We start from the raw sequence: 14,236 nt of genomic DNA, 5'->3' as shown, positions 1-14,236 counted from the left end.
TCGACGTCCTCCATTGTATGCATATTTTGCTGGGGTTAGTCGATTATTGCGGTCCACGTGCGGTCGGGCTGCTCCTCCAATAAAAAGACACGCCACAGTGTCAGGGGCTGAGCAGCTCCTCCAGAATTGCCACTTCATTTCTGTGTTTTTGTCTTGCTGCAGTGCCCCCTGCTGCTGTATCTCCTCTAAGCACTTACCTTTATTTGCTTTTTCCACATATACAGTACTATGTCTCCTGCTGTGCAAGATAGAAACCAAGAAAGTCATGGTCCCTGTGGAAACTGAGCCTCTGAATTCAATGATTGCATACAATGAAGAATCAGAGAAGTTGGATTGCATGGTATGAAGTCATGTTTGCTGTGATTGGTGACCAGAGCGCTGCTATGGAATATGTCCATTATTATGGGTTATCCAGTTGTCCCAAGCTAGCAATTCTGAAGATGTATGCAGAAATAAATCATAGTTGGCAACTCTCCTGGAACATCCAGGAGGCTCCCAGAAAAAGGAGAGCCCTCCTCGGACTCCCAGAAGAGCTGACAAGTCTCCCAGGCACAACACGATGGCTGCTTTCTCCCAAAATGCAGACCTCCATGAACTTCAACTGTATGTGCCGTCGTACTGTAGTGTTTGTAATAGTATAGCTCCAATTATACAGACTGAGCAGAGGATGTGGCTGCTAGTTATCAGGGAGAAAGGTTCATAGCCACATCCTCTGCTCAGCCAGACCTACCTATCCTAGTGTCACTGTGTTGGGAAAGGACACTTACCATCAATGGTAGTAGTCAGCAGGTGTTCTCTCCCAGCCCTAGGACAGACAGGACATGTTGTACAGAACCACACATTCTGTCAGTAGAGGATGTGGCTGCTGGGGCGATAGACTGTACGCAGCCTTTAAATAATACAGTCATACCAGTACCACGCTATACCGCTATACAAGGGCCAAATGATACCCCCAAAGCATGGCCGATTAGTAACACTGGACATTGACTGAATAACACTATCATACTTTTAATTAATAAAAATACTGCCACACCAGGACCACATAAAGTCAGGTCCATAAATATTGGGACATCAACATCAAATTTTGGGCTCTATACACCACCACAATGGATTTGAAATGAAACAAACAAGATGTGCTTTATCTGCAGACTGTCAGCTTTAATTTCAGGGTATTTACATCCAAATCAGGTGAACGGTGTAGGAATTACAACAGTTTGCATATGTGCCTCCCACTTGTTAAGGGACCAAAAGTAATGGGACAGAATAATAATCATAAATCAAACTTTCACTTTTTAATACTTGGTTGCAAATCCTTTGCAGTCAATTACAGCCTGAAGTCTGGAATGCATAGACATCACCAGACGCTGGGTTTCATCCCTGGTGATGCTCTGCCAGGCCTCTACTGCAACTGTCTTCAGTTCCTGCTTGTTCTTGGGGCATTTTCCCTTCAGTTTTGTCTTCAGCAAGTGAAATGCATGCTCAATCGGATTCAGGTCAGGTGATTGACTTGGCCATTGCATAACATTCCACTTCTTTCCCTTTAAAAAACTCTTTGGTTGCTTTTGCGGTATGCTTTGGGTCATTGTCCATCTGCACTGTGAAGCGCCGTCCAATGAGTTCTGAAGCATTTGGCTAAATATGAGCAGATAATATTGCCCGAAACACTTCAGAATTCATCCTGCTGCTTTTGTCAGCAGTCACATCATCAATAAATACAAGAGAACCAGTTCCATTGGCAGCCATACATTCCCACGCCATGACACTACCACCACCATGCTTCACTGATGAGGTGGTATGCTTAGGATCATGAGCAGTTCCTTTCCTTCTCCATACTCTTCTCTTCCCATCACTCTGGTACAAGTTGATCTTGGTCTCATCTGTCCATAGGATGTTGTTCCATAACTGTGAAGGCTTTTTTAGATGTCGTTTGGCAAACTCTAATCTGGCCTTCCTGTTTTTGAGGCTCACCAATGGTTCACATCTTGTGGTGAACCCTCTGTATTCACTCTGGTGAAGTCATCTCTTGATTGTTGACTTTGACACACATACACCTACCTCCTGGATAGTGTTCTTGATCTGGCCAAATGTTGTGAAGGGTGTTGTCTTCACCAGGGAAAGAATTCTTCGGTCATCCACCACAGTTGTTTTCCGTGGTCTTCCGGGTCTTTTGGTGTTGCTGAGCTCACCTGTGCGTTCCTTCTTTTTAAGAATGTTCCAAACAGTTGTTTTGGCCACGCCTAATGTTTTTGCTATCTCTCTGATGGGTTTGTTTTGTTTTTTTCAGCCTAATGATGGCTTGCATCACTGATAGTGACTGGTCTTTGGATTTCATCTTGAGAGTTGACAGCAACAGATTCCAAATGCAAATAGCACACTTGAAATGAACGCTGGACCTTTTATCTGCTCATTGTAATTGGGATAATGAGGGAATAACACACACCTGGCCATGGAACAGCTGAGAAGCCAATTGTCCCATTACTTCTTGTCCCTTAACAAGTGAGAGGCACATATGCAAACTGTTGTAATTCCTACACCGTTCACCTGATTTGGGTGTAAATACCCTCAAATTATAAGCTGACAGTCTGCAGTTAAAGCACATCTTGTTTGTTTCATTTCAAATCCATTGTGGTGGTGTATAGAGCCAAAAATGGTACAATTGTGTCGATGTCCCAATATTTATGGACCTGACTGTAGTATCACTGCGTAGTGACTGAACAATACCACCATACTGTTACTAAATAATACTTCCACACCAGGACTACATACTACCACTGCACACTAACTGAATAATATTTCCACACCAGGATCATATAGTACCACTGCATGGTGACTGAATAATACCAACATACTGTTAATGAATATTACAGCCACCTTAGGATGGCATATTACCACTGCACAGTGACTGAGTAATACCACCATACTGTTACTGAATAATACTTCCACACCAGGAACACATAGTACCACTGCATAGTGACTGAACAATACCACCATATTGTTAATGAATAATGCATCCACATTAGGACCGCATAGTACTAGGGGCATAGCTATAGGGGGTTCAGAGGTAGCAGTCACTACCGGGCCCAGGAGCCAGAGAGGGACCAAAGACACCTGTGCCATATAAGAAGACACCATGGAAGGGGTTTGGCATGGGGAAGGGGGGAAGGTGTTATTTCTATTTTTGCCACAGGTAGCAGGAAGGCTATGTGCTGCCCTGCCAATTGCCACAAAGCACTGAGGAAAGGGGGGCCCAAGCTAAACTCTTGCACCAGGGCACATGAGCCATTAGCCACGCCCCTGCATAGTACCACTGCATAGTGACTAAATAATACCACCATACTGTTACTGAATACCGTTATACCTCCACACCAGGACCACATAGTACCACAGCATAGTGAATGAATAATACAACCATACTGTTCAAAAAATGTTGCTAATGCAAAGATCAATATTACTAAAAATACCAGTATAAAAGGACCAAATTACAGGTGAAACTCGAAAAATTAGAATATCGTGCAAAAGTTCTTTTATTTCAGTAATGCAAATTGAAAGGAATTGCTTTAATGCAGCTTAAAATTAGAATATTGTGAAAAGGTTCAATATTCTAGGCTCAAAGTGTCACAGTCTAGTCAGCTAATTAATCCATACCCCCTGAGCAAAGGGTACCTCAAAATTGAGACTTTGGGGTTTTCATAAGCTGTAAGCCATAATCATCAAATTATAACAAATAAAGACTTGAAATATCTCGCTTTGCATGTAATGAGTCTATTTCATATATTAGCTTCACATTTTAAGTTGCATTACTGAAATAAATGAACTTTGCACGATATTCGAATTTTTCGAGTTTCACCTGTATACCGACACACCATGACCACGACCAATACCAGCACACAGAGGCTGATTAATCTTACTGAACTGTTACTGAATAAAAAACACAGTACAAAGACCAATATTACAAATATACAGTGACAATATGGTACTAGATAACGGTTGTACATAGGCACCATACAGTAATAGTGCCCAATTTTGCGACCACACTTTTATCTATCTAAACGTATTAATTTGATTGTAGGCTACAAATGTATTAAATGGAGTTGGGACCCTGGCTGATGCCACAACCAATGACCAGGTAATCTACCAAGTCCTTAAAGTTGAAGAAGTAGGAGTAGGGCAGCAGCTTTTTTTTGTTGTTGTGCCACTGTCCCATTATGTGCCTAGGGAAATATATATAGCATCTTGTAAAGCTAGTGAGTGACATATAACCATACTTCTACAATGTGTGCCAGGTGGGACCCTAAATATAGTTTTTTGGTAGAATTGCTTTTGCATATGGTTGTGTATGGTATTGCAGCTCAGTTCCATTAATTTCAATAGAGCTGAACCTAAATACCGTGCAAAACCTGTGGCGCTATTTCTGGGAGAAACCTACGAAGTGCCTTCAACCTCCATCAATATCCCACAGCAGCTCAAGACTACAATGTCTGTATCTGTGGATGACCTGGCATGACCATACATTACAGCCCATTGGTTTCAGTGGGAATTGCGTAATACTTTTTATCACCAGTGGTAGCGCTACAGGGTAATTGAACACTTACTTCTAGGTTGCTCCACAGATTTCATCTTCCATCCCCAACAGCAGGACACCCAGGGGTCAACTAATTTTAAGGGGATATGGGATGTCCAAAGTGTTCATACAGTACCTTTAATTTATTTTGTGAGCGTAGAAATCCTGAACATGTTTTAATCTCTTGGGTAGGAGGAGATTGACGCTGCGTTCCACAGATCCAGCACCAGAAGGCTTTCAGTAAGTAGAAGCAAAAACTTTTTGCACAGCGGGGAGGGTCGGAGGGATAAGAGGATTAAGGAAGGGAGGTGATAGATTGCTTCAGTTCAGGTTGTAAGCAGTTTCACAATTTTCAATAAAAACCTCAAATCAGCAAACTTGTAAATTATTCTCATGTCTGCAGCAAAGACTTCATGAATACATTTACATATTTAGAGGAATAAGGTAGAAATAGACACAGGTAAAAACTGACTAATTGGAATGAAAAAAAAAAAAAACTTTTCAATTTTTTTTTTTTTTTCTTTCATTAGACCAGTGAGCTTTATTGAATTTGGATACCCTGGAGACTTCTCTAAGGTTTATGATAGTGTTAGGGGAGGGGACGGGGAACGCTTTATGGTAATGTTGTGTAAGCCGTGTATCGGGGTGGGCTCCCCAGGATACAGCGAAGTCACAGACAAGAAAAGCGACACTGACACCAGCTTTATATGCAAGAACAGAAACTTTACTTTAACAATAGAGAAAACACAACAATATAAATATACACAGACTAAGTTATACCCCAGGCCCACAGTCACCGTCTCTGTACGAGGGACAGACCTAGCCCAATGGCGCACACAGCAGAGCCTGCAAGTCGTGCCGCTAAAGAGGACACATCTAGCCGGTGGCGGACGCAGCAGAGCCTGCAAGTCAAATACTGCGCCGCAGTCCAGTACAGTAAGGCCTAGCAAAACATATAACCCTATCTATCTAACTACTATAAGGCCTAGGCTAGTCTCTGTTACTTCAGGCGCCACACAGTAGAATACAATCAGTAACCAGATGCACTGACCTGTGTTCGTTCTGGGCCCGAGGATGCCGCTTACCCGGGATGGCCACCAACCCCTCAGCAACCGTGCGGCCTTCCTTGATAATAAGACTTCTGCCCACACGCTGTACACTGTCTTCCTGGAGCAATCTCTCTTTCAAAGAGCCGGATCCAGTAAGGGGACAACAGCTAATCTCCTTCCTCTGTGTGTCCATTCACTCCCGGACATCCGCAAGCCAGGATGGAATCGGATTCAGTCTCTCAAAGAACATTGCTTCCACCATGTCAGATCAGCACTTCCTGGTTTTCAGAAGCAGCTAGCATGAGTCATCATCTGCCTTGCATATGCAGATCCCAGAGTGTGCTGACTGTGCTGCAAAACAGTGGCCTCTAGTGCCTGGAATTCCAAATGACAGCTCCAATACAATTTAAACATAAACATTTACAGGCAGAGTTTATGCACAATCTCACAGTTGAGTAAAACATAGAAAATTGATCAGTTTATGCTATCACTGCAACAGAGGGGAAAAAAAACAAAACAAAAAAAAGATCCTCTAAAAATGTTCATCAACTAGAGCTGTGCTTTCTAGGCAGCACTCCAGAAGGCATCTGCTTAGCAAACCACTCAGTCTCCATGCTGTTGTGGGGAAACGGGCTGCTACTTGAATTGAACAGATGACCAGTGAGGTTAGGTGGCTGTTTCACAACATGTGACACCACTCAATCTCAGTACTGCTGTGAGGATCCAGGGCTCTCCTATGAATGGACCAGAAGACCATGTACTGTATATCGAGGAAGCTGCTTATGTGTCACTACCAGTAGGTAGCACAACTTATTATGCTCCTGTGGAGTTTCTGGGGTGTCATTTGAATAGAATAGATCATTTGACTGAGGGAAGTGTACTTTTTAGCAACATGCACCATTACTAGGCAAATGGAATCACTCAATTTCCATCCTGTTGTGGAGATCTATAGGTGTTAACTGAATAAAGGAGACCATATATGTATGTATTGAGGGAGTTCCAGGGGCAAATTTGGCATTTCTGAGGCCCCAAGCAAAGGTAAGTGTGGTAACTCCTATCTCATCACCAAGATCTGCCTATAATGCACCTTATATGTCCCAAAACAGAATGATGCTTCATATGTGTCCCTGATACAGTATGGATGCCTTTTATGGGCACCCATCACAAGATAGTGCCGCCTTATGTTCCTTTCAACACAAGATGGTGCCCCCTTATGTGCCTTTCAACACAATATAGTGCCCCCTTTGTGTCTTCAAAATGAATACCCACGAGACACATTCCCACAAGTGGAGCAGATTACTCATTGCAGATCTGCTCCGTTCTGTTGGACAACCAGGCACAGCAGGTGCAATGATGTAACTTCATCATGCCTGGTGGCACCACACTGGCAGTCGAAGGATGAATGGTGGAACCATTTACCATTGTATTCAGGCAACTGCTCATTTTCGGGGTGTCACTTGATCAGAATAGACTTATTCTACCTGCTATGGCCTATTGATTGAACAGTTAAGGCTACTTTTACACTTGAGCTTTCCCCTTCCGCTATTAGGATCTGTCATAGAATCTCAATAGCTGGGGAAAATGCTTCCGTTTTGTTCCCATTCATTGTCAATGGGGACAAAACTGAACTGAATGAAATGGAATGCACCAAAATGCATTCTGTTCCGTTTGGTTGCGTCCCCATCGCAGACAGAATAATGCTGCAAGCAGATTTTTTCTGTCCGCGATGTGGTGCGGATACACAATTTAAGTCAATGGGGACGGATCAGTTTTTTCTGACACAATAGAAAACAGATCCATCCCTTATTAACTTTCAATGGTGTTCATGTCAGATCCGTCTTGGCTATTTTAAAGATAATACAACCGGATCCGTTCATAATGGATGCATGCGGTTGTATTATCAGAACGGAAGCATTTTTGCTGATCCATGATGGATTGAGCAAAAACGCTAGTGTGAAAGTAGCCTAACTTTTGGTCTTGAGATGTTACCCATTGATTTTCCCTGTGGGTGGTGAAACACTCTGCAGGGCTTACCTTTCCCTATAAGACCTTCTACCTTTCCAAGCATGGGAAGAATTATGATTCCAGAAGGTCAATCCTATGAAAGATAGATAGGGAATGTAGTACCAGGTCCCTCTGTTACTATTAGGCCTCATGCACACGACCGCTGTTTTATTCCGTGTCCGTTTTTCGTGATTTTCTGCGGACCCATTGACTTTCTGCGGACCCATTGACACAAGATTGTCATCCGCGTCCGCGCGTCCGTTTTTTTCCTATCATTTGCATGGCAAACTTGACTTAGACTTTTCTTTTACTTTCCTCCATGTCTGGTGATCCTCCAAAAATAAAGGAAGACACATGGAAACAAAAACGGAAACGGATCACGGAACAACGGAACCCCATTTTGCGGAACTGAACACAACAACGGTCGTGTGCATGAGGCCTTAGTGTTGAGTGAATCTAAGCCACACTAATTCACTTCAATCCAAATTTAAGGAAAAATTTGAAGCCAAATTTCCTTGCATTTCGTGGTAATGAATCAATTTTCTCACCGTATTCATTTCTGCGCGAACAGGCTGTCGCGACCATCTTGATTGAAATCTTGACGTCACCACGCAAGATTTTGTACAGGGTCTTCAATCAAGATGGCCACAATGGCTTCTATGCAATCAAATGGATACGGTGAGTATTTATTTACTTATTTTTTACCATGAATAACCACAGTAGCCACAGATGCCGCAATCAGTGATGAACGCGGCATCTGAGGGGTTCAGTGATGAGAGGGCGGTATAATCGCCATTCCCTGTCATTGCACCTGCCTCATGCAAAGAAATGCACTTCGTGACAAAGTAATTTCTTTGTGAAATTCGACAAAGCAGCCAAATCGATTTTCCTTAACTTTGCTCATCTCTAGTTACCATCATTGTAGGGTGGAATGAACCAGCTTATATGAGAGAGTGCCATCTCAATTCTGCTTTTGGGTCACTAACTTACTAATTATGTTGAGGTTGCAATGCTGCAGCTAAACTTTTCACAAGTTGAGACTGCCATTGTTAGCACATCTGTATGATTTCCTGCCATAGCTGTACTATTCACTGCAATTACCAAGATGCTTGGTAATTACCAAATATCTTACACTGGTAAACAGATTTTTTTTTCATTCCCTTTTTGATGCAGACATCAGCATTGATCATCCATAATAAGGCAAAAGTGGGTCACTTTGAAAGTATACAGGTAAGTACCCCTAGGGTTTGGGACCTTTATCAATAGATTATCTTTTTCTTCTGATTGTAGCGATCTACAAAAGTCATTATTTTCTACTCTCATAGAACTATTCATTAAAAACTCAAGAAGGAGCTGTTGCAGGAGCAGGAACTTTTGATCGAGAAAACAGACGCAGACATTCGGTAAGCTAAGTGTAACGGGGTTCCGAAGGTGCACTCGGTCCCCCATTAGCCGCAGACTTGCTGCTTAGCTTCAGGAGTGAGGATCTGTGTTTGACCTCGTTCCCAGGGCGGCTTTACTAGCTGGGTGGCTCCCTGCTCCTAAGTCTGCCTTGAGCGTCGAGCTGATCACTCGGTGCTCGACTGGTTGGTCTGTCGGTCATGTGACGCTGGCCACTTCACCTGACCCTCACTCCCCACTATAAATACTGGCAGCCTGCTGGCCACAGGTTGCCTGTTAATTTAGATTTGGTCTTTCCTGGCGTACTTACCTCTTGCTGAATTCCTGACGATCCTCTGCCTGCTCCTTGTGTACTTTGCTGCTCTCCTGGTATTCTGACCACGGCCTCCTCCTGACGATCCTCTACTGACTCCTTTGGTACTTCACGTCTCTCTCCTGGTATTTATGACCCCGGCTTCTCCTGACAACTCTCTGCTTGCTCCATTTGTACTTCGTAGCTCTCCTGGTATTGACTCGGTCCGTTCACGTCCTGTTGTTTGTCTGTCTGTCATTCCTGCACTTATTCCAAGTTAGGGATTGCCGTCCAGTTGTCCCCTGTCATTAGGACTCGCGAGGCAAGTAGGCAGGGCCAGGGGTAACGGTGGAGCGCAGTGGTCACTTCCCTCCCCCCTGTGTGTGTGTGTACGCGACCGTTACACTAAGAAGACCATACTGGTCTTGTGAAAGGTATATCTGGCCCTGAATCAACAATTTGTCACATAGCCCTTCACTTATCATCTGCCAGTAATGATAGATTATCAGGAACGAACCAAACATTTCTGATAATTGCCTGATTGTTGAGCAGTTTTGATCATCTCCCCTGTATGGGGAAAAATGATCGCTACTACGATCACTCTTTCCCATACAGATTCGTTGTTTGCTGGCAGCAAACAATAATTTTATGTGGCAAATAAAAGATGTGATCACCTGATAAGCAAGTATTAGTCTGTTCATCGGGGTGATCGGTGGCACATTTATCGGGAACGAGGGTTTGTACAAACGTTTATTTCCAATATTTTCCCCTATTCTCTGCCCCTCGTTTTATGTGTCAAAAGAGCCTTTATGCCTCTCCAGATATCACAGCTGGTTGTGCAGCGAGCCCCTGAGGAGTCGATGCAAAGGATGAGAGTGGTCGTGGCTGTGATGAAGTGTTATGTTACACTATGCTTTCCAGGCAGCACAAAAAAGCGTCTGCTTAGCAAGCCTGTTGTAGGGAACTGAGGGTTCTATTTGAATTGAACAGATGACCAGCGAGGTTAGGTGGCTTCTTAGCAACATGTACCATCACCAATAGGTAACATCACTCAATCTCAGTATTGCTGTGGAGATCCAGCTTTTTCAATTAAATACACCAGAAGACCATGTATCTTGAGGCAGCTGCGTGGCAATATGTCGCCACTAGTAGGTAGCACAACTTATGATGCTTCTGTGGTGTTTCTGGAGTGTCATTTAAATAGAACAGACCATTTGACTAAGTGCAGAGAGTTTTTAGCATCCCTCGTAGGCAAGTGGAACCACTCAATCTCCATCCTGTTGTGGTACTGCCATCAAGGTCCCGGCGATCAGGCTCTTTGAGGGGGCCCGGAGGAGGAGGCGGATCACTATTACTAAAGATAGGGCCCAACATGTAAAAGATGCTGTACTGCAACACGTCTCCAGGAGACAACACACAGCAATTGGCATCCCTACCTCCATGGTATCGGAGCAGGCGACAGCAGCTACAGCTCTGAATGGACAAGCCATGACATCAGGGGGTGTGTCGTGAGGAAGGTGGGAAATGACAGATGTGCAAGGCAGCTGAGCTGTGGGAGTCAAACGAGCTGGTGACGGCCATCTGGGGCCAGGAGGAGAGCTTCCTGTCACTCAGGAACCTGCTGATGTCTCAGGAGAAGCAGCCGTACTGGCTTACTGTTCCTGGGCTTCCTGGAGAAAGGGGGATACAGCAACGAGATCCCTGAGGTGACCCCCACAGTGTGCAGTTCCCCCCACATCCCTGAGGTGACCCCCGCAGCATGCAGTTCCCCCCACATCCCTGAGGTGACCCCCACAGCATGCAGTGACCCCCACAACATTTATCAACAGATTCTTTTTTCTTCTAATTGTAGTGATCTACAAAAAGTCACATTATTTTCTATTCTCATAGAACAACTCGTTACGAATTCAAGAAGGAGCTGAAGGAGTAGCTGGAGCTTTTAATCGAGCAAACAGACGCAGACATTCGGTAAGCTAAGGAGACCATACTGGTCTTGTGAAGGGTATATCTGGCCCCGAATCAAAAATTTGTCACTTAGCCCTTCACTTATGTGCCAATAAAGGCTTTGAGGCATTCAGAACCAAACATTCTAATAATTGCTTGATCAATGAGCAGATTTGATCATCTCCTCTGAATGGGCACAGACGATCGCTACTGTGATCGCAGTTTCTCATACAGAATCATTGTCTCTTTTTACTAAGTCCAGCATATAATGTTTGGTACATTCAATAGCAGCGTAAAGTGCAATTTCTGTCACCAGTAAGGAAGTATGGAGGCAGGTTGGATGACTGCAACTTAATACTGGTAGGTGTAGATGTAGATCAGGTCTATACTTTAGCTTTAGTTGGCCTAGTATTAGTCTTGGGTGATGGGTGTCTGAGCCATTGTCCCTCACCTTACAGCAGTGTCTAGTATGCAGAATTTCAGCTGTTCACTCTGCTGTCTGGTTTCTCAGGTATCTTCTTGATACCTGAGAAAATCTCTAACAGGAGCAGGGCCACTCCTCTCTGTATTTGTTCAGGAACTCCCCCTCCTGGCAGGAAGCAGGACCATCCCACTCCTTCCAAGAGAGGAGGAACAGGGTAGTTAGTAGTGTTGAGCAAACTTCTGTTTTAAGTTCGGCGTCTAAAGTTCGGATTCCGGTTAGCGGAGAATCCCGATATGGATTCCGAATTCCGTTGTGGTCCGTGGTAGCGGAATCAATAATGGCCGATTATTGATTCCGCTACCACGGACCACAACGGAATTCGGAATCCATATCGGGATCCTCCGCTAACCGGAAGCCGAACTTTAGACGCCGAACTTAAAACAGAAGTTTGCTCAACACTAGTAGTTAGCCCTGTTCATGCCAACCATATAACTTACTGGTACTTACGGACAAATAACATACAATACAGTATATAACATTACCTAACAATATGCAATACAAAAAAAACAATTTGCAGATATCCCCAGGTCTGGGGTACTGCAGGTGCGTCTGCTATCTTTTCCTCTTTATAGTAGCCAGGGGGTACAGAAGTAACAGTCTTACCAAAGTTTATAAAAAATAAAAATTAAAACTTGTGGCACTGAGCTTTTATGACAGAAATGAGGCCAATACAGCTGGCATGCTTTTCACTATGCTCCCTACTTTAGCAAATGCACTATTGATCATGGATCTGGAATAGACTGGTAGAACATCATTTGCTAGAAATCTCCCCATCTCATTATTTTCCTATGCACTTTTCCCAACACGTAATATTTTTTAATCTGCAGACACTGGTATTTAATTGATACACTTGAGACACCTGAAGTGAAACATCAATTGTAACCATTAAAAATCAAGGATAATGATTTAACCCACAAAAACATCCCTACTGGATACAACAAATGCATTTATTTAGCAAAATAGCAAAACTAGATGCAAATAAGACAAGAATTGAGTTTCTCTTATACATGCAAACCTATACTGAGGAGATAGTTGTGCCGTAGGGACACCTGCCACTGGGTTTGGTTTACCTTGGCTGATCCTTCAACACACTCACAAAAGTCATTGAGCAGTTACTAAATAAAGCCACCTCTAAATGTGCTTTTCAGAGCTATCACATTGGGAAGAGACAAAACTACGTTCAAAGATTCAACTCCTTGAGAATTCAGGTAGGTTTCTTAAAATCCAATTGCCTTCATTGGCAGGTGCAAACAAGTCATGACAAAGTCCTGACATTACAAGTTCAGCTTGTTAAGAGATATTCAATGTCTATGAAATACTAGATGGTCTGCATTTTTTTACTTTTTTTTGAGGGGCAATAGTTATCCTTTGGGGCACGGGGGTCATTGCTTTTAATTTGACCATAGACAGTCCTGTAAGTTCTTTAATGAGCACATGGGAAATGAGGGTTTTTCCACAATGCAGAGGTGGGTCAGTAAATACCAGTAGATTTTGTTATATTATGTGAATTGTATATTAATAGTATGGTTTTTTTTTTCCAGCAGGCAAATGGTGGACATTCTGATAATTCCAATTCTTTGCTAAGCAAATATGCCAGGACCCTGGAGACAGCACTAGTAAAGGTAAAACATAACCAGGTTACAAGAGTACCAAGATAGCAGGGTGAACACAATCAGCAGCATGGTCTTTGCACTATGTACCTTTATTTGTGGGGCAATAGTTGTACCTTTGGGGTACTGGTGCCATTTATTTGAATCCAATCATAGACAATTATGCAGTGAGGGAGAGTTAAAAAATGCTGAGAAACAGCAACTACTACAAGACTCTTCTAAAAAAAAAACATCTTTGTTGAACACATGAGAAATGGGGAGCTTTTCTATAGTGCAAAGGTGGGTCAGTGAATATCAGTAGATTTTGTTATATTATGTGCAGCGTATATTAATAGTATAATTTTATTTTTCAACAGAAAAATGGTGGAAATCATGCTAATTTTAATTCTCTGCAAAGAAAATACTCCAGGACTATGGAGACAGCATTAACAGAGGTAAAATGTTCCCAAGTTACAAGTTATAAGACTACAGTGACTGCATGGTGGACACAAGTGGCAGAGGCAGGGCAGCTTTAAAGGGGTTGTCCGAGAGATGAACCTGGACATACCCAGGCAGGCCCCCTGATATGAGCATGAAATGCTCCGATCCTCTCCTTTGCCTTGAGCAGGGCAAAGGGTTTTTAAGGAGATCCGGTGACGTACTGGTCTCTACATGGGTAAAGCTAGGTGGAGGCTTCCGCCTAGCAGGGAGGCCAGTAACGTCACCACCACTAATTGGTGGGCTTTAGTGCTGCCCTAGCCTGTAAAATGGCTAGGGCAGCGCTAAAGCCCGCCTCCATCAGTGCTGGTGACTTAACCGGAAACACTGCTAGGCCTAAGCCTCCTCCTAGCAGTGTAATAATTAGCAGTTCGCCGAATTTTCCCCAAAAATATGGTTCGATCCGAATTTATT

At 43.4% G+C, this 14,236-nt stretch overlaps 1 protein-coding gene across 1 annotated transcript in view; it reads left to right on the top strand.

Moving 5' to 3' along the window:
• The window catches only part of LOC121005564 (cadherin-like protein 26), a 93,863-nt gene that overhangs the window by 66,752 nt on the left and 12,875 nt on the right, over window positions 1–14,236 (top strand). Inside the window, exons 11-20 of the mRNA XM_040438340.1 lie at window positions 225–340; window positions 4,070–4,126; window positions 4,754–4,869; window positions 5,092–5,179; window positions 8,788–8,844; window positions 8,940–9,017; window positions 11,198–11,275; window positions 12,884–12,943; window positions 13,277–13,357; window positions 13,702–13,779. Coding sequence (XP_040294274.1) covers window positions 225–340; window positions 4,070–4,126; window positions 4,754–4,869; window positions 5,092–5,179; window positions 8,788–8,844; window positions 8,940–9,017; window positions 11,198–11,275; window positions 12,884–12,943; window positions 13,277–13,357; window positions 13,702–13,779 — 809 coding nt within the window. The remainder of the gene's footprint in view (window positions 1–224; window positions 341–4,069; window positions 4,127–4,753; window positions 4,870–5,091; window positions 5,180–8,787; window positions 8,845–8,939; window positions 9,018–11,197; window positions 11,276–12,883; window positions 12,944–13,276; window positions 13,358–13,701; window positions 13,780–14,236) is intronic.

Source organism: Bufo bufo, chromosome 6 (assembly GCF_905171765.1).
Source record: "Bufo bufo chromosome 6, aBufBuf1.1, whole genome shotgun sequence".
Taxonomy (NCBI): domain Eukaryota; kingdom Metazoa; phylum Chordata; class Amphibia; order Anura; family Bufonidae; genus Bufo; species Bufo bufo.
This window is presented reverse-complemented; position numbering and strand designations above follow the sequence as displayed.